The sequence below is a fragment of the Panthera leo genome, chromosome F3 (genome assembly GCF_018350215.1).
Source record: "Panthera leo isolate Ple1 chromosome F3, P.leo_Ple1_pat1.1, whole genome shotgun sequence".
Classification (NCBI taxonomy): domain Eukaryota; kingdom Metazoa; phylum Chordata; class Mammalia; order Carnivora; family Felidae; genus Panthera; species Panthera leo.
The window spans coordinates 66,898,931-66,916,655 of NC_056696.1; the positions used below are offsets into that span (position 1 = coordinate 66,898,931).

General features: G+C 65.7%; 2 protein-coding genes across 22 annotated transcripts in view; one reads left to right on the top strand and one right to left on the bottom strand.

The window, feature by feature from the left end:
• ARHGEF11 (Rho guanine nucleotide exchange factor 11) overlaps positions 1-5,405 on the top strand; it is an 87,303-nt gene extending 81,898 nt beyond the window's left edge. For 5 of the 10 annotated variants that reach the window (XM_042926419.1, XM_042926424.1, XM_042926421.1 and 2 more), the window contains 7 exons: positions 2-63; positions 822-1,040; positions 1,235-1,552; positions 2,455-2,550; positions 3,323-3,561; positions 3,644-3,833; positions 4,265-5,405. In XM_042926419.1, coding sequence (XP_042782353.1) covers positions 2-63; positions 822-1,040; positions 1,235-1,552; positions 2,455-2,550; positions 3,323-3,561; positions 3,644-3,833; positions 4,265-4,323 — 1,183 coding nt within the window. In that variant the 3' untranslated portion in view covers positions 4,324-5,405. The remainder of the gene's footprint in view (position 1; positions 64-821; positions 1,041-1,234; positions 1,553-2,454; positions 2,551-3,322; positions 3,562-3,643; positions 3,834-4,264) is intronic. The other 5 variants (XM_042926420.1, XM_042926422.1, XM_042926427.1 and 2 more) reach the window with 3 other exon arrangements.
• Positions 5,406-6,328: 923 nt separating this feature from the next.
• LRRC71 (leucine rich repeat containing 71) lies at positions 6,329-17,484 on the bottom strand. Of its 12 annotated transcripts, none has more exons than XM_042926432.1 (16): positions 17,146-17,482; positions 13,714-13,863; positions 13,298-13,423; positions 12,819-12,894; positions 12,578-12,655; positions 10,554-10,622; positions 10,190-10,349; positions 10,019-10,102; positions 9,847-9,936; positions 9,167-9,318; positions 8,936-9,030; positions 8,477-8,565; positions 7,389-7,430; positions 7,205-7,316; positions 6,709-6,830; positions 6,329-6,602 (listed from the first exon to the last, which is right to left on the bottom strand). In XM_042926432.1, the coding sequence occupies exons 1-16, from the start codon at positions 17,303-17,305 to the stop codon at positions 6,495-6,497; spliced, it is 1,713 nt and encodes a 570-aa protein (XP_042782366.1). In that variant the 5' UTR covers positions 17,306-17,482; the 3' UTR covers positions 6,329-6,494. The 12 variants fall into 12 exon arrangements, 9 of the variants coding, with proteins under 9 accessions (XP_042782366.1, XP_042782371.1, XP_042782365.1 ...); XM_042926437.1 differs by having other exon boundaries at positions 7,230-7,319; XM_042926431.1 differs by having other exon boundaries at positions 7,205-7,319.
• Between the last annotated feature and the right edge of the window lie 241 nt (positions 17,485-17,725).

Genomic DNA, 17,725 nt, shown 5'->3' on the forward strand with positions numbered 1-17,725 from the left:
GGGTGGGACTGGATGGCTCGGAAGTGTTCCACGGCGAACCAGGACCTGAGGAGCTGTCAGGAGGTGTGTCCCCGGAACCGTCCTTGTGGGAGCCCACCGGGCTATTGTTGGTGGGACAGGTCAGGGGGTGGTCGGGTGCGGGTGCGGGGTGATGGGAGAGGATGTCGGGGCCAGAAGCGTGAGGTTTGGATAAGAACAGAGAAAGGACTGAGAAGGGGGTCCAGAAGGAGAAGGAGAGCAGACCTGAGCCAGTACGGATGAGCTCACTTGAACAGAGGCCCCCACCCCGGCTCTCCGGGTGACAGGCGTTCTACAGCGGGGGTGGGGGCCCCGCCTCCTCCAGCTGGGCGTTTCCATGGAGAAGGCCACACCCGTGGGATACCGTGGGTAAATCTCCCTGTGGACTCCTCACCTCCTTCGGGTCTCTGCAGACGTTGCCTCTGCGGCGACGCGCCTTCTGTGGCCTTGTGGCTGCAGGTAAACGGCGCTCCCGCCCGCCCCCTCCCCCTGGCCTACGCGCTGCCGTCGTCTTTCCCACAGTGCTGTCTCCTTCTAATTCGCCTGGAGAGCTCGCTGTACTGTGTTACCCCTCTGTGTCTGTCCCCTAGAGCTTAAGCTCCACACCGGCAGGGAGCTGGGTGTCATCCCCGACATCTGCCAGGGGTTCGGGACGGTGTCTGGTTGTAGTCATAGTAGGGGTCCACTAAACATTCGTGGAATGAGTCCACGTTCTCAGCCGCTTGAACCCAGAGCTGGGTGTGGATGGGGTCCGCCCACAGGTGCCTTCCTTCCCCATCCTTATGCTGTCCTCCCGCCCAAAGCAGGCCCTGGGCCACAGCAGAGGGTCAAGGGGAAGCACCCGGTCCCGCTAGAGGATCCCGAGCAGGAGGGCAGCATAGAGGAGGAGCTGGGTGCCTTGTCCCACCCTCCCGCAGCCCTGGATGCAGAGAACAGGGGCCGCAGGACCAGGGATCCCATCCTCCTGTCCCTCCCAGGACCTCTGGTTATGGAAGGGCTCGCTGATGCAGCCCTCCAAGATGGTGAGTGCCTTCCGGGCCCCACAGACCCCTCTACCCTCCACCTGCTGGAACGCTGTCTCCGGCCGTGCTGGAGGAGAAGGGACGCAGAGCCCCTTGTGACCCCCTGTCCGCTCCGGGTTCTGCCCTGTGGGGGAGGGGAGCAGCGGCCCTGGGCGTGGCTGTGCAGGGGAAGCCAGCACCTTCTCTCCCTCCAGTGGAGAGCCTGCGGCGCCTGATCCTGTGGGGCCTGCTGCCCGGTCACCCCGCGGAAGCACAGGCGTCCGGAGAGCCCGAGGCCGACCGGACACCCACGCCTTCCCTCATGAGCAGCGCCTCTCAGCCCCGCGACCCCGGCTCCCCGGGGCCGGAGAGGGATCAGCCAGAGCAGGAGGACACGGCTCTCTGTTCCCTGGAGCATCTGCCCCCACGGGCCAGGAATTCCGGGATCTGGGAGTCTCCCGAGCTGGACAGGAATCCAGAGGAAGAGACTTCAAACACAGAGGCAGCAGGAAGCTACAAAGTTGTGAGAAAAGGTAAATCGATTGGGACGTCCACTGGGGAGACGGGCGCCCGGTTCACTGAGGTCGAGGCAAGCCTCCCAAACGGCGCTTTGTCTGGGAAAGCGCGTGCACAGAGGCTCCCGGATCCCGGGAGGAGACGCCGACACACGAAGGCTTCGGGGTCAGGCAGCCGAGGTTCAAAGCCTGTCACCTAACATCCATGTGGCCTTAGGCAAAATCGCGAACCCTCTCTGAACATCAGTGTGTAACGTGAGGGTGTCACCTGGTGCCCGGCACAAACCGGCTGCCCACAAAAGCCCCCGCTAGCATTCTTCACGGACGACCCAGGCCTGAGGAAAAGATGAGGCTCTCTTTGGGGGCCTCAGACCCGGGACAGGTGCTTACAGCCACCCCCTGCAGCTGGTGGTTAGTAGCTGTGGTGAGGCGCTGGCAGCATGGGGGGGGGGGGAGGGCACACGCCACAGGACGAAGCTGGGGGTGTGTGGCGAGCCATCGTGACAGTGGGAGAGCGCCCCAAGTTGCGGCCCCGTGGGCGGTGTCGAGCAAGAAAGCCCAGACCGGCCAGGACAGGGGCTGGGGACGGGTTTGGGCAGAGCTGCAGGCCCAAGGGAGGAGGGAGGGGACGGGACGTGGTCTGAGGAGGGCAGCAGGAACGATGTTCACAGGGCTGCGGGGTCCTGTCCTCCCGGCGCTCCGCTCCGCCTCCCATCTGCCCGAGGCCCGCCCTCTCTCCTGGGTTTCCGGGGGCTGCCCTTCCTGCTCTGTGCTTCGGTGAAATGGTGGATGGTTTCTCCGCGGCCCCCGGGCGTCTGCGTTCACGGTGTTCCCCCTTTTCTTCTCTCCCGCTGTCTTCCGCCGCCTCCTCTTTCCTTCTCTCCTGGTGTCGGCTCTCCCTGGTGGTGGTGCTGGTCCAGCCGAGGTGGCGGGTGCCACAGCTGTCCCCATGCTACCCGAGAGTGGCCAGTCGGGGCCTGAGCCAGCCGAAGCAGAAGGCGGAGCCGAGGCTGCGGGTAATGAACTTCGTGGAGCCGGAGCCAGGCTGGGGCTGGAGCGTGGGGCCTGCGGGGCCACAGCCGGGCTCTGGGAGCGGACCCCCTGCTGCAGGGCACCCCTGCCACTGCGTCGTCCCTCCCCCATCAGGCCTGGGCCTCTGGGACTGGGCTCGGTGAGCCGGTGCCGAACATGGTGGGGAGCGCACGCAGCCTGGTGCCCGGAGCCCCGCGTCCTTGGCCTGACATCCTGAGCCACACTGCAGTGTCGCTGTGGAAAGAGGCTCACGTGGCCTCCCAGGCCCCTTGGTGTCTCCCCTCCTCCCCGCTCCAGCGGTGTCTGAGTCCCTCCTGGAGCTGAGGGGTCTCTAGGACTCTGCAGATGGGCGCAGGGGCTGTGTCAGAGTTCATCTAGAGCTCTCGATGGGGAGATGTGGCGGGGAGACGTGACGGAGCCTCCCTCCGCTCCTTTTCCCAAGTGCCTGCGGCCGGCCCTGCCTCCTCACCCCCCTTCAGGGACGGGGAGGCCTTCCCTAACCTCCGCTGCTGGGCACCCTCCCTCGGCGTGGGCCAAGCTTGGCCAAAGTGCCACCCAGGAGGCTTTCTGGAGGAGGGGGCCTTTACAGGGCTGGTGGGCAGCGTGAGGCCGCCTACGCCGCGCTCACCCACGGGACGGCAGCCCTGGCCCCTGGCCGCGCCAGTCCACGTGGGGAGCGAGCACCCAGGGCGACGGGGTTGGTCTCTGCGTCCTCTGGACCAGCATCCTGACCTCCCCGTCTCGCCTTGGGGACAGGGAACTGTTTTTACGTCAGCATGCCAGCGGGACCCCCAGACTCAAGCACCGACGCCTCGGGGGCACCCACGAGCCCCGCCCAGCCCGACAGCCTCCCTGACTGGCAGACGGAGCCTCGGCCCTGGTGCCAGGGCGGCCGCAGGCGCCCCAGCCGCTCCCCGCCCGGCCTGGCCCTCAGGGACGCGAGCAGCATCTTCCACACCATCGAGCAGCTCACCGTCAAGCTCCACAGGCTCAAGGTGAGGGCAGGTCCCCAGACCCGTCACCCCCAGGGCCCCGACGCAAGGGACCCGGGTCACACATCGCCCTGCTGTCTTTCAGGACATGGAGCGTGCCCACAGAGAGCTGCTCAGGTCCCTCGGGGGAGACTCGTCTGGTGGCACCACACCCGTGGGCAGTTTCCACGCAGAGGCGGCCAGATGGACAGACAGCTCCCTGTCCCCTCCGGCCAAGGAGCCCCTGGCCTCAGACTCCAGGGACAGGCACCAGCCGGGGCCGTGCTCTGAGGACGGTGAGTGTGGCGCTGCCCTCTGGGTACCCACGCAGGGGAGAGGGAGGAGGGCTCTGTGAAGGGGTCTCATCACCCCCGCCCGAGCACGAGTAATTCACACCCTCAGCTTCAGAAAGGGATCCTTCCAGGGAACCCTCACAGAAGCTCCCCTAAAAGTGGAAAACTTAGTATCGAACTCCGTTTCCTTGGATCAGAGAGAGGATGGGTCTCCCCCCTCGAACCAGATGGGGTGGGGGTGGGGCCAGCGCGTAGCCGCCCACGGGCTTGGGAGCAGCAGCGGCCACTCCCAGGCTCTGGGAGAAACTCCGCTTTCGTCGCAAAAGGCTCCAGAGGACACGCTCTCTTGAGCTCGGGTGCCGTGCAGGTGAACCCTAACAGGGAGGGTCACCCCAGAGGCCGGCCGCTCACTGCCCTCGTCACCCCCCCCACAGGCTCCGACGCACCCCTGGAAGAGTGCACGGCCCACGCAGCCTCGTGCCCAGGACTCTAACTGTCCAAACACCACATCCTCCGCGTCCCCACTCCCCCCGGGGACTGGCCCGAGGCAGGGGCACAGGGCAGCGGGACCCCAGACCTCCGCCCCACAGTAGAGGCGGTCTAGCCGAGACCCCACAGGAGACCCGCATGTCCCTTGGTCCGCTCAGGTCCGGGTCAAATTTCAGTGTGTTCCCACCTCCCCAGCCCCGTCCACGGCCTGGCGCCCTGAGCATGCCGGCTGCACCCAAACGGCCCCCCAGACACGCAGGTGGCAGGAGGAGGCTCTGTGTACGTGCACTTTCTTCCTCCCCTCCCCTCTTCGCGGGACCCCGGGGCTGGGGTGGGGTGCCCGCACCCCTGCCCTCCTTGTCACTTTGGTTTCCTATAAATATGTATGTACCATACGTGCATCTTGCTTTGTAAATAACCGAGCGGTTTCTGTCGTCGGGGTGCCGGAGGCAGTCACAGAGGGCAGCTTGTGTCCTAACAGCCCGGCCCCGGGAGGGTCAGAGCTGAGCACGCCGGTCCCCCACGGGCAGGAGGGTGTCCCAGCCCCCTTGGCCTGAGAGCCCCGCCTCTGCGGCCCAGGCCAGAGCTGCTCCCTCCTGCGGTTCTCTTCAGGGGGATTCCGGACCCCACCTCTGTCCGCCCGTCCCCACCCTGTCCCTGTAGAAAACCAGTGTATCAGGTACGGCCCTGAAAACTGGGCCCCAGGAGGTGGGGTGGGGGTTTGAATGCCGGAGTCCCTGAACCTAACCCAGGACCCTCCCCAGGGGCCCCACAGCATTGGCCCCTGTTGCCGGGCCAACCCCCCACCCTAATATACACACTGTGCTAGGTGTATATATACATATATATATAAATATATATATAATATATAAAATATAGAGATGGAAATGACTGTTTTCCTGTTAAAATAATGTATACTCTTTCTTTCTTTCATGGTTAAGATTTTTTTTTTAAGAAAAGTTAAATATTCTTCAACCGTGGTGGTGTGTGTGTGATTTCTGAAACTGCTCTGATGAAAGACAAGGTGGTGCTTCTCAGGATCGGGTGGAGGGAACAAAAGGCAGCCCCCGCCCCTGGCGTCGAGCCCCCAGGCGCAGCTCTGGCCAGGGTCTCCCCCAGCCTCTGTTGGGGGTGCAGCCCTCAGGGCCAAAGAAGCCACGGAATGTACCGCACACACAGGCAGGGGGCCCAGAGCCGGGGGACCTCGGGCAGGCCGGGCTGGTCCTCACTGCCCTCAGCCCCTGCTCCCTCCCATGGGCCCTGGCAGCCCTGGAGGCCGCATCCCCCAGACCTCCTGCCTTTCGGACTTCATGGGCGGACCAAGGGACGGCTTCTCTTGCCACTCGGTCTCCTGGTCTCCCTCCCAGACCCAGCACGCCCTCCGTGCCGGCCTCATGGGCTTATGGTGCAGCCGGCACTGGACTTCCTACGACACGGTGCCTGGGAGCCGTGAGGGAGGACTGGAGAGGCCAGCCAGGTCCCCTCCGAGCACCGGCAGCATCCCACGGGTTATCTGTTCCATAGGTGCTCTCACCTGAGGCAGCACTGAAGGTAGAGATATGGGGGGGGGGGGGGGGGGGGGGGGGGGGCAGCTCTGAGGCTCCTCGGCACCCCCGCTTCCTGCCACGCGGGCGTCCCTGGTTTCACACCACCCACCTCCACAAGCCATAGCTTTGGGGTTTGGGTGGAGGGCTTGGCCTTTACTATGTAGATACGGAGACAGCGCCCTCTTCAAATCAGCCGCCAACTCCGCATCCTCTATGGAGTCCTTGCCTCCTGTGGGCGACTGCCAGCTGCAGAAGGAGTGAGGGCCTGGAGCCCTCCCCTTCCCCTGGGCCTGTGCGAAGGGGTTACAATCCCTGGGGTCCTGCGGGCAGCACGGAGAGAGCAAGCCGGAGGCAGGCCCTGGCCCGCCCAGGCTGGAGGGGCCAAGCTCAGCCCGGGGAAGAACCGGAAAGCCCTTCAGCCACTTCTGGCCGCGAGACATGAACAGACTCAGAGTCCAAGCGTTCCAAGTAGTTCTGGAACGGTTTTCAGACAATCTCGAGGGGCAACATACAGCAGTGGAGTTTGCTAGCGATCGAGATCGCCCCCGGGGAGGCCAGCCCACCACGCAGGGACCAGAGATGCTGCGGCAGCCCTACAGCTCCGGCTCCGGGAGGCAGGTGGGAGGGGCTAGGTGGTCTCCTCCTCCCTGGGCTTGGCCTTAGTGACGGGGGCCCGTGGCAGCATCAGCTCCTGGATCTTCGTGTACGCAGGACATTGTGGGGAGAAGCAGTTTTTCTGGAAGAGTGAAAGGAAGGGGACGGTGGACAGAAGGGATGCAAGTCAGTCCTCCGGCAGGACAAAGCTTCCCGGGACAAGGTGGGTTAGGGGCCAGGGGACTCACCGCCAGGGACAGCCGCAGCAGCCCCACTGGGCCCTTGGACGGGCTCTTGGACTTGGAGAACTGGGCCTGGTACTGCACGGTGGCCAGGAAGCCCTCCAGCCCCACCTCTGTGATGCGGTTTCCTGGGAGAGGGAGTGACCCAGGTGGCCCCACTGCACCTGTGCCCCTCCCACCCAGCCCCTGCCCCTCACTTCTCCTCCTCCTGCTCCTCCCCCCACACCCACCCTTTCTCCCTCTTCCCCACCCCCCCCCCCCCCCCGGCCTTCCTGCCTCGTTCTCCCGCCTGCCCACCTGGTTTCCCGCCTGCACTCCAACTGCCAGGCCCGCGGCCCGACCTACTCTCGCCCCAGACCCTGTGCAGGAGGGCCTCCACCCTTATGACGGCCAACCATGGGAGGACCGTGTTCTGCCCCGTGGGGTTGGGGGGGCACCCCCAGGGCAGCACGGGGCCCCGGTGGCCTCACGGCAGGAGGACAGGGGTGCTCGGCAGACATACGGAGGAGGTTAAGGTGCAAAAGGACCTTGTTCCCAGGCACGAAAACCTTCCCGTTGCGGTGCTCCACCGGCTCCAGGAGCGGGTTGACCGTCTCTGTGGCTTCAGCAACCAGCTGCTAAAGCATAATCCCAATTGCAGCAGAGTAGAGGGAGCGAGCCCCCAGGCCACCAGTCAGTCAACATACATGCTTTGGAGACCAGCTATAGGCCAGGCTCTGTCCTAGGTGCTGGGGATACAAAGACACAATAAGCCCACGCCCTCCAGAAGCAACACTGTGGGGGGGGGGGGGGGGGGAGCCAGAAGGGGAAGGGGAAGGGATGGGCAAGCCCCGTGGAGAGAAGCTGGGGTGTGCGGAGCACAGAGGAGGCCCCCCGGCCCCCTCTCCGGGAGCAGGTGGCCCCTGTGCTGAAGCTTGCGGGGCGTGTGACGGTTACCAGGCAAAGAGGGGGCGGAAGGTGTTCCAGGCAGAGAAAATGGCCAGAGCGGAGGCCTGAGGCGTGGGGGCTTTCCCAACAACCAGCCAGCGCGAGGAGGGCCCAGCGCTGGAGACCGAGGACGACCCATGGACCCGGGGCAGAAAGGCAGCCCCCTGGGGCGCCCGGCTGACTCCGTGGGGAGGAGCCTGCGTGCGACTCTTGATCTCAGGGTCCTGAGCTTGAGCTGCACGCACGTTGGGCACAGAGACTACTTAATAAAACAAAACAATGTTTGAAGGCAGCCCAGCCCCTCTCTACCTGACCTTCCTCCTTGGTAGGATCTTGTGTCGGTGCCAGAGAAAACTCCCAAAAGAGGGGAGGCCCCTCCCTGCCTAGGGCAGGAGGTCTGATGATAGAGACAGACCCTTGGACAGCTGGAGGGCTGGGGCTGCCGCGCGCTGTGGAGTCAGCCCAGAAGGTTCCGAAGTAACGTGGGAGCCTCCCCAAGTTGAAAGAGAAAAGGGAGGCTCGGGCGGCAAAAGAAAAAGGGGCTCAAGGAGCCGAGCACAGGGTGGGGCGGCGCCACGAGAGCCCTGCCTTCCCGGGGAGCTGACAGGGGCACAGGGCCAGCGGGACAGTGTGGCCATGGCGGTCCGGCTGGGAGGGAGCAGCCTCCTCCAGCCAGACAGAGAGGGAGCACTGAGCTCTTCCCCACCCGGCAAGGAGCCCGGTTGGGATGGGACGGCGGTGGGTGGGGGGGGGGGGGGGAACCAGAGACCTTTGGGGCGGGGCCGGGCAAGCACTCCAGGGGGCCAGGCTGCCACCACACCCCCCACGCCCACCACCTCTCCCCTACCTCCGACTCCAGCAGGAAGCTCCGCTTCTCTTTGCTCCCGGTCTTGGGCCCTTTCCCCTTGCTTGTTTTCTGCTCAGGGATGGTGACCTCTGCAGGGGGCAGGGGGTGGGGGAGCCAGAATGCACAGGGCCCACTCCGGAGACCGCCCAGGGGCCCCAGAGAGAATGGGCCCCGGGCAGGGGGCGGGGGGAAATCTCCTCACACCAAGGGTTGGGAACAGCCCAACAGCTGGAGGAACCACCCTGGCCAGGACGACGGTCCTGGTCTCAGAGCAGTGCCTTGGGGGCCCCCTCTCTTGGTAAACAACGTGGGGAGTGCAGCGGGCCAGGACGGGGCCACATGGGGCCGGAAGGACATCACCAGAAAATGCACGTGGAGGCGGACACAGGCCTCCCGTCCAGCCCCCGCCGGCCCTCCCCCTGCACGGAAGAGGTGCCTCAAAGGGGCACCAGCACTTACTCCCCTTGCCCGACTTCGCGGGGTCTTCCTTCTTGGGGGTCCCTTGCGTGGGCGACTGCCCTGACCCTGACTTCTCCTCCTTCCTCACCGATTCCTGGGCAGCCAGTAAGGACGCAGATGGAACCCGCCTCCCTGGGCAGGACGGAGCCCGGCTGGGAAGGGGCCCACGCGGGACCACCCACGGCCTTCCTCCTTCCAGCCCGGTTCCCCCAGCGCCCGCAGCACACCCACCCCCCTGACTTCTCCTTCTTCTTGCTCAGGCCTTTCGGGGTCTTGGTTGTCTGCGTCTTGTCTGTCTTTTCCGTCAGGGCAGCACTGTTGACCTGTAGCAGCAGGTTCTTCTCACGGTCCGTTTTGGAGTCCCCAGGTCGGGAGGAGGAAGGCTGCGCTCACAGAAGGGAGGGGAGGGGAGGGGAGGGGAGGGGATGGGAGAAGCAGCCAGCACCCCTTCCTCGAGGAGGGGTGAAGGGAAGCCCGGTGCCCGGCTGGTGGCGGGACTGACCGCACCCCCGCGCCATCTCCCCGCCTAAAAGCCGAAACTGCGCGTTTGGGAGTCCCGGGGGTGCGGGGGAGGGGGGTGGCGGTGGGAGAGGCTGGGGGCTCAGACTCTCGCGTCGGGAGGGAAAACAGTAGACTTTCACCGAACTAAGGCAGGTGCACCGCGCGCCCTGTCCCGTGCGACCCCGCGACAGAGCTGCGGAGCAGCCGGGCCGCAGGCGAGCACGCGGGCCGCGGTTAGGGAACGCGCCCCAGGTCCCGCGCTGTGGCCGGCTGCTCGGGGCGGTATCTAGTCCTTTCTCTCGCCCCGCAGGAGAGGCTCCGCGGGGAGCGCAGACCCGCTAGGCCTGGGGGGGGGGGGGGGGGGGGGGGGGGGGGCGCTTCGGGCGGGGCCGCGGGCGCCGGGGGCTCACCGATCGCGAGCGCTCCTGCGTCCCTTTCTCCAGCAGGAGGCGGCGGCGCTCCACCACCTCCGTGTGCGTCAGCTCGAAGGGACGCAGGACCTGGGGCGAGCAGCCCGCGGTCAGACGCCGGCCGGCGGCGGAGGGGGGGGAACCCCAGCCTCTGCCCCGCCGCCGCACCCACCTCGGCCAGCTTCAGGGCGCCCTGGTCCTGGATGCGGTTGTGCGCCAGCGACAGCCAGAGCAGGGCGCGGTTCAGCCGGAGGCCCTGGGGCGGGGGCGCGTGTGAGCCTGTGGCCCGGCCGTCCCGCCTCCGCCTCCAGTCCCCCGCTCCCCGTCGCCGCCGGTCACGTACGTCCGCGATGTAGCCGGCACCCGCGTCCCCGATGTGGTTGAAGGCCAGGTTGAGCGAGACCAGGGTCTGGTTGCAGCTGCGCAGCGTGGACAGAGCCTGGCCCAGCAGCTGCGCGCCGTGGTCGTCGATGTTGTTGTTCCGCAGAGACAAGTGCGCGATCCTGCGCGCGGAGGGAGAGCAGGCTGGCTGGGGAGCCCAGCGGGGAACTCGGCGCGTAAGGAGGGCGCAACGGTCCGAGGGCGGAGGGGCAGGAGCGGAGGGTGCCTGGGGGTTTGTTAGGGGGCAGGACAGGGTGGACCAGGGCTGACCCGGTCCGGGGGACGGGCCCTAAGAAAGGGGGGGGGGGGAGGTAAAGCAGTCTCACGGGCTGTCCGCGGCCATGAGCTTGTGATAGGACTGTTCCGGCAGCGGGTTGCCCTCCAGAGACACCTTCCTGAGGACGGGGGAGATCTGAGGACCTGGCGGCACCACTGGGGCCAGAGGAGGGAGGGGGTCCGACAGGACGTGTGGGTCTCTGGGGAGCAGCTCGGAAACAGCCCAAGAGTGGCCCTCCCTCCTGGGTAGGAAATTACACGGACAGTTCTTTAGACTAAAAACCCACAAGTGCTGGGGGGCCCGGGGGGGGGGGGGGGGCTCGGTCAAGCGACAGACTCCTGATCTCGGCTCAGGTCTTGATCTCTCAGTTGGGGACCCGGAGCCCCGCATCAGGCCCTGCGTTGATGGGGTGGGGCCTGCTTGGGGCTCCGTCTCTCCTCTCTGCCCCGCCCCCACTTGTGCACAGGCACACGCTCTCAAAAGAAGTATTAAGATGTTTTTTTAAACATGAAAATCCGTAAGTAGCCATGTGAATGGGGTCACTCGTCAGTGCTAGTGACCGGTGGTGAGGTGGCCTGTGAAAGGATTTCGGGATCCCACCTTCCTGGTACCCATGCCTGGTGTAGTCCCCCCACCAGTGTGGCTGGACCCAGTGACCCCCTTCCTACTGAATGGAATATGGCACAAGTAATGAGGTGTCGCTTCTAGGTCACAAAAGGACCGTGGCCCCTGCGTCGGGAGCTCTCTGGCCCTCTCTGGGATCCCCTGCGGGGCAGGGGGGGCATCCAGACGGCCAGACTGGCCCGGAGAGCCCTCCCTCCTACTGCAGCCCCATGGAGGCGGCCACTAGGTCAGCTGGGAGGCAGGTGCTCCAGCTCCAGCCGCCAGCTTCCTGTGGGCCCACCGGGCCACCCCCACCACCGCGAGGGACCACATACCCCCCACCCCGACGACCATCCCCCCCCACACACACACACACACCCTGGGCAGGGGGCACCCAGCTCGTCCACACCCGCACCCAGGTCTAGCTCACAGAAACCGGAAACCAATAAACTGGTGTGGCTGTAAGCCCCCACGTGACACGTAGTGTGTACCTGATTCGCGACCCCCACAAGCCTGGCTTCTCCCGCAGCAGCAGCAGCAGGCGCTGGGAGAACACAGGCCCTTTTCCAAGTCACGACGAACACTGAACTAAGGCTAGAAGTTTCTCTACTTAAAAGTGCTCTCCCACGGTTTATTATCACGGGAGATTCATTACCTTTCGGGTTGGCTCCTCCTTCACCTAAAGGTCATCACGTTCATTTTCAATTATTCGCCCGCGGCGATCTGACTTACTTTGGTATCTTAAGAGGAGTCCCTAGGTTTGTCTCCGGTTCCCATGATGGAAACAAATTAGGTTTCCTCGGCTGAGGGAGACCCAACCCCACCCCGCAGGAACGTCCCACCGGCCACCAGGGGAAGACCCCAGAACGCGGAGGGTGTGTTCTGTGAAGCAGGATAAACCAAGGGTGCCGGGGAAGCCTCGAGAAGGAGTGCGAGGCCCCACACCTGTAGCGACACCGCCTCCCACCTGGCCCCTGCCCCCTGCCCCCTCCATTCCTCCTCCACAGCTCGGCACCACCTCCTCCAGGCAGCCCTCCTGTCTCCCCGCCCAGCAGCCATGAAATGGGGTGGCCCTCTTTCTCTGCCCCCACTCCCTGCCCCACCAACCGCCACAGTGCCCACGCGGCCCTGCAGCGTCTGCCCTAACCTCTCCCTCCCCCACCGATGCCGATGCCGGAGGAGAAGAGCCAGCCCTTAGTCCCGCGTTCAACCCCAGGCAGGAAACCCCCAGGGAGAGCATGGGTGGTCGCGGTGGCGAGGAGAGGGGCGGGGCCCAAAGGCCTGTCTCTTTAGGCACTGGCGTGGCATAAAAGGGACCCCCTCCTTGTCACACTGGAGCTTCTAAACCTCCCTCCCGCCCCAGGGACGCCACCGCCAGTCTCCTCCCCAAACTGCTCCCGGCCCCCCCCCCCCCGCCCCCCGCGCCAGGTCCGTCCTGGGGCCCTCCCCACTTGCCCTCCCGCCTCTGACCTGAGCGTGGGCGCGCAGAGAGGCAGGAGGGCGATGAAGGTGCTCAGGGTCTTATCCGTCAGCCCCACCTTCCACAAGCTGGACTTGGGAGGTGCGGAAGCCAGCTGGAGCCTCACCCCCTTCCCCGCGTCCCCTCCAGCCACACGGTCTCCCGGGCGCCCCTTCCACCGTCCCGGGCCTCCCGCGCCCCTGCCCGCGGCTCTTTATCCCCCGCCCCGGCCCACCCACCCCGTGCCCTCACTTTATGGCCTGCAGCTGGCTGAGGGGGGGCAGACATTTGGAGAAGATGCCCAAGATCCGCTCCTCGACCCTCCAACCTGTGGCAGCAAGAGGAGGGAGGGGCCTCAGGCCCGGGCCAGGGGGGGTCCGCGGTGTGGGGGGGGACTGCGGGGCGGGGGGGGGGGGGGGGAGGGTGCACCGCCGGGAGGTGGGAGGCGGACTGAGGGCGGAGGGGCACCGCGGGGCCGGGGATCGTCGGGACTCAGGTCCAGGGGGCGGGACAGCGAGGGGTGGGGGGCGGACCCGAGGCGGAGGGGCACCGCGGGGTGGGGGAGCGTCGGAACTCAGGACGAGGGGAGGTCCGCGGGGTGGGGGGCCACCACGGGGCGGGGGGGGGGGGGGCGGACCCGGGGCGGAAGGGCACCGCGGGGCGGGACTCAGGCCTGGGGAAGGCCCGCGGGGCGGGGCACCGAGGGGGGGCGGGCCCGGGGCGGGGCTCACCGCGGATGTAGATTTCCTTCACCCCCTTGTCCTCGGGCTCCAGCTCCACCTGGATCGTGGGCCGGAAAAACACGTATTTGCTCTCCAGGCTGTTGAGGCTGCAAGACGCCGACAGGCGCTGATCGTCTGCAAGGCAGGGGTGCAAGGAGCGGGGTGAAGAGGGAGGAAACAGAAGCGCCGGCCCAGGGCGGCCAGAGGGCAGTAGCCCCCAGGTGTGGCCGGGCCAGGGTCGCCGAGGGTTTGGGGAGGAAGGCGGGAGACTCGCCCGCCTCCACACCCGCCACTTGGAAGCCTCCCCTCGGCGCGCCGCACCCCTGCCCTGCGCCCCGCCCCCCCCCCCCCCCCGGCCTTTGACCCGCCCAGCGAAGGGGGGCCACCCGGCAGGCCCCCTAGGGGCTCCCCTGGCACTCACTCACCCTGGGCGGGCTTTTCCGACATCGAGGCGGAGGGGACGAAGGCCGGGTGCGGGCGAGGCCGGGTGACGACCTTGGGGAAGTCCGTGTAGCCCGAGCGCGTGCAGAGCTCGGCGAAATCCGTCTCGAGGACCCCGGTGCACTGGTATTCCTCTGCGGGGCGGCGGGAGGTGAGGACGGCCGGACCCGCCGCCGTGGCCGGGGGCGGGGGGGGGCAGCAGAGAGCAGCGGGGACCCACGGGGACCGCTCCGGCGACGCGTCCCCAGGCTGAGCCGCCCGGGGCTTCGGGCCCCGCGGCGGCTGGGCGCCCCCCTCCCGGAACGGCATCCTTACAGCCAGTGTTTAACCTAAGATGCGTGGTAAAGACCGACGCTGAGGACACTTGAGGGCAAACCGCGGGAAACCCAGACCCGGGAGAAAGGGGGCTGCCGGGCGCCTCCCCTCTGCGCTGGGGGCTCCACCCACCCACGGGTCAAGGCCGCTTGCGCTGCGCTCCTCGCCCCGGGGCAGGGGGGCGCTCCACCTCCCACAGTGTCCCCAGCCCGGCCTCCTCCCGTGCCCCTTGTTTGCTGGGACGGCCCAGGGTCACCCGGGGAAAGAAGCCCAGGCCCGACCGACGTGAGCCCGGGAAGGAAGCCAGGAGCACCTGTCACCCCGCCCCCACCCCACACGGACACCGAGCTGCCGCAGAGCCTCGGGCTTTTATTTACGCAGCAACGTGTTTATAGCACTTGTTCGTTCTGAGTGCTTTAGAAATATCACTTCACTCAAGACTCCCATTCATTCAGACCGACGCTCCCCACATCCCATCCTGAGGGCTATGCAACCTGGAGTCCTCAGGGACCCCAGCTCTTTCCCGCTTCGCCACGGGCATCCCAGGAAGAAGTGGTTCCTGAAGATGGGAAGGGCTGTCCCTGGCGCAGGGGAGAGTCTGGAGGCCGAAGGGTTGGCCCGGTGCCAGCCTGCTCTTCCAAGTGCTGGCAGCCTGGAGCCGGAGCCCCCGAGGCACCACCACCGGCCTGTGCTGAGCGGGAGGAGAACCGGTGCAGCCGACCACCCGGGAGCCTGCCCGGAGGCCCAGATGGTCTGGAAGCAGGTGCTCAGAACAAGTGGGGACGAGACAGGTTCTCGTGGCAAAGGAGTGAGACCGGGGGTGGGGGGGGGGGGAACAGGGGCACAAGACACATCAGCTCCAGGGACAAGGCGATTGAGAGGAGGCTCAGGGCCCCAGGGAACCCCCTTGCACAGCCGCCTCCTGCACACCACCTGCCTTCCGGGCTGTTCCCCCTGCTGGGGGAGCCCCTCACCCCTTCCTCCCTTTGCTCCCACCACCCTTCTCTGTAACAGAGATTCTCAAACCTGAACAAACCAGGAGAGCCAGTCAAAACAGTTTCCTGGGCTACTCCCCAGAGACCCTGATTCCGAGGGCCAGGCAGAGTCTGAATTTGCATTTCTAACAAACTGACAACAAACCGGTGATGCCTAAGCTACTGGTCCAAGGCCGGCGGCTGAGAGCCTCTGCTCTGGAGCCGGGCTGCCCAGCAGAACTTCGTGGGCACATGGAAATGCTCTCTGCACTTCAGGCAGCCTTTACCTGGTGGCCAGTGAAGCTCTAAAGGGGGCTGGTCCCTGCTCCGTCCCTCCCACACTCCCTCCTCACGCTCTCGGCTGACCTTGCCTTGCACTTCTTGAGAAACAGAAGCCACCGGATGGGGTTTCCACTAAATCTCTAAACCTTCCTGCGGCCGCCGTCACTCTCTACCCGGCTGGAGCCCTGAGCCCCGCATCTGCCCCACAACTGCCCTCAATGCCACTCCGTGTTGCCCTGGGCGGTCGCCATCCCCACTCTCTCCCACCTGTCAGCTTTCTGCCAGCTGCTCCCCCCCCACAATACCTCCAAGTGCTCCACTCTTCTCTGCACAGGCTCCCCGCTGCCCCAGGGGAACCTCTTTCCTCCCCAGGCCTTAAATACACCGGACATCAGCAGCTCCCAAAGTGCCAGCTCCAGCCTTCCCTCTCTTGGGTGCTCCGGACCCAGGTGCCCGGCTGCCCAGCTGACGTCACCCCTTGGGGGACTTCTCCGACGTGCCCTTGCTTCAGGCTTTCCTGTCTGCGTGGATGGCACCTCAACCCACCTACTGCCGAGCCCAGAAACCTGGGAATCATTTCTCCCTTCACTTCCCACCCGAGCCGAGACTCCACTGGTTCTTACGGCTTCTACTTGGGAACTATTTTTCCAAGAAGTCTAACTCATTCTCCCTCGCTGCTGTATCCCAACTACCACTGTCCCCCGTGTGGACTGGCGAAATGCCTGGATTCACCTCCCTGCCTCCACACTCTTCCCTTCCTCTCCACTGTTTATGCAGAGCGGGGGGGGGGGGGGGCGATGCAGCTGGGTTCCTACTTGTAAAACATTCTGCATTGTCTTGTCTCTCCTTCTGGAAAATGCTCTTTCTCCAGCTCTCACAGCTCCCCACCCCCCAGCCACCCTGACGAGGAGGCAGCCCCTGACCAAGTTCTGACTATCAGAGCCTCTTCCCAAGTGGTTTTCCCGTGAGTCCAGGGACAGCAAGCCCCAGCCCCGTCCCTCTCAAAGTGGATGGATTTGAATCAAGGAGCCTTCCAACAGGGGTGCCGGCTGGCTCAGTTGGTAGAGGGTACATCTCTTGATCTTGGGGTCATGAGTTTGAGCCCCACGTTGGGTGTGGAGCCTACTTTAAAAAAAAAAATAAAGACTTCCAGTAAATTCCCCTTTGTGGATCATTTATGTGGGCTGGGGTTCTGTCCCTTGCCACACACAGAGCCACACGCTGACTCCTCTGGTTTTCTTTCCCCAGAGAGTGTGAATGGACCCTGTGCATCTCCGCATCCAGAAAGTAATTGTTGAATGAATGAGTAAATAAAAATCAACTCAAAGTCACCTCCTGGTAGGTTCCCCTCCCCGCACCTGGTGTCCCCCCCCCCCCGCCCCGGGGCCTTCTTCTCATACATCTTATCACACCTTATCCTGTTTGTCAGCGTCCCAAACCACAGGGTGGGTTCTTTAGGATCGAGTTCGATTCAGAGCTGTGCCAAGTTGACTTTCAAGAGCGGGGCTGCGAGAACCGTGATCTGTACGCCAAGATGGAGCAGAGAGCTGGGCACAGGGGTGCACAACGTACGCTCGTGGGATCAACAAAGGAATTTGCAGTTTACAAAACACCTTCCCACCGCCAGCTCCCTTGTTCCTCACACGTCCCATGTCCGCACTACACAGATGGGTGCCCGGGGCCACACGCCTAATAAGGGTCACCACGCAGGAGCTGGTTACACGCACCAGCTGAACACAGCGAGCCTCAGCACCGGAGCTCCCACGGCGGCCCCCGGCTCGCCCGCCGCGCGCTCCAGGCCGGCGCTGCGCCCCGCACAGCGACCATGCCCACCCGCGCGCCTACCGGGGTTCTTGGGCTCCTCCTCGCCCACCGGCGGCAGCACGAGGACCTGCTTCTCCTTGGCCCCGCGATCCCCCTTCTTGGTCACCGTGCCGGACGACTTCTGGGTCCCGGGACGCGGGGCCCTGGGGGAGGCCCCGGGCGTACTCGCCTCGCCGGACATGCCGGCGCCGTCCGCAGCGGCCCTGGGACGGCCCACGCGGCGCGGAGGCGAGACGGGACTCTGTGGGGCTCGCCCTGGGGGAGGACTGAACCTGGGGTCTTTATTCCGCTGCCACCGCCCCGCCGCGCCCGCAGCGGCGTGGTCTCCGCGTCCCTCTCCAAGACAACGCGCGCGGCGGGAGGGCGCAACAGTTACAGCCGCGGGCGGGGGAGCCCGGGGGCGGAGCCAAGGAGAGAGCGAGGGGGCGGGGCGGGGCCCGAGCGGCGAGAGGACCACTCACAGCCGCGGGCTGGGGAGCTCGGGGGCGGGGCCGGTGGGAGGAACAGTTACAACTGCGGGCGGGAGAACTCGGGGGCGGAGCCAAAGACTGAGCGCGGGAGGGGGGTGGGAAGAGGCGGGGCCGGGACGGAGGTGGGCGGG

Coding starts and splice junctions, on each gene's coding strand:
- LRRC71 (XM_042926431.1), bottom strand. CDS start 17,305: ATGTCCGGCGAGGCGAGTACGCCCGGGGCCTCCCCCAGGGCCCCGCGT. Junction 13,864..17,145: donor GGAGGAGCCCAAGAACCCCG/GTAGGCGCGCGG, acceptor GCCGCCCCGCAG/AGGAATACCAGTGCACCGGG. Junction 10,103..10,189: donor GTGCCGGCTACATCGCGGAC/GTACGTGACCGG, acceptor CCCCCGCCCCAG/GGCCTCCGGCTGAACCGCGC.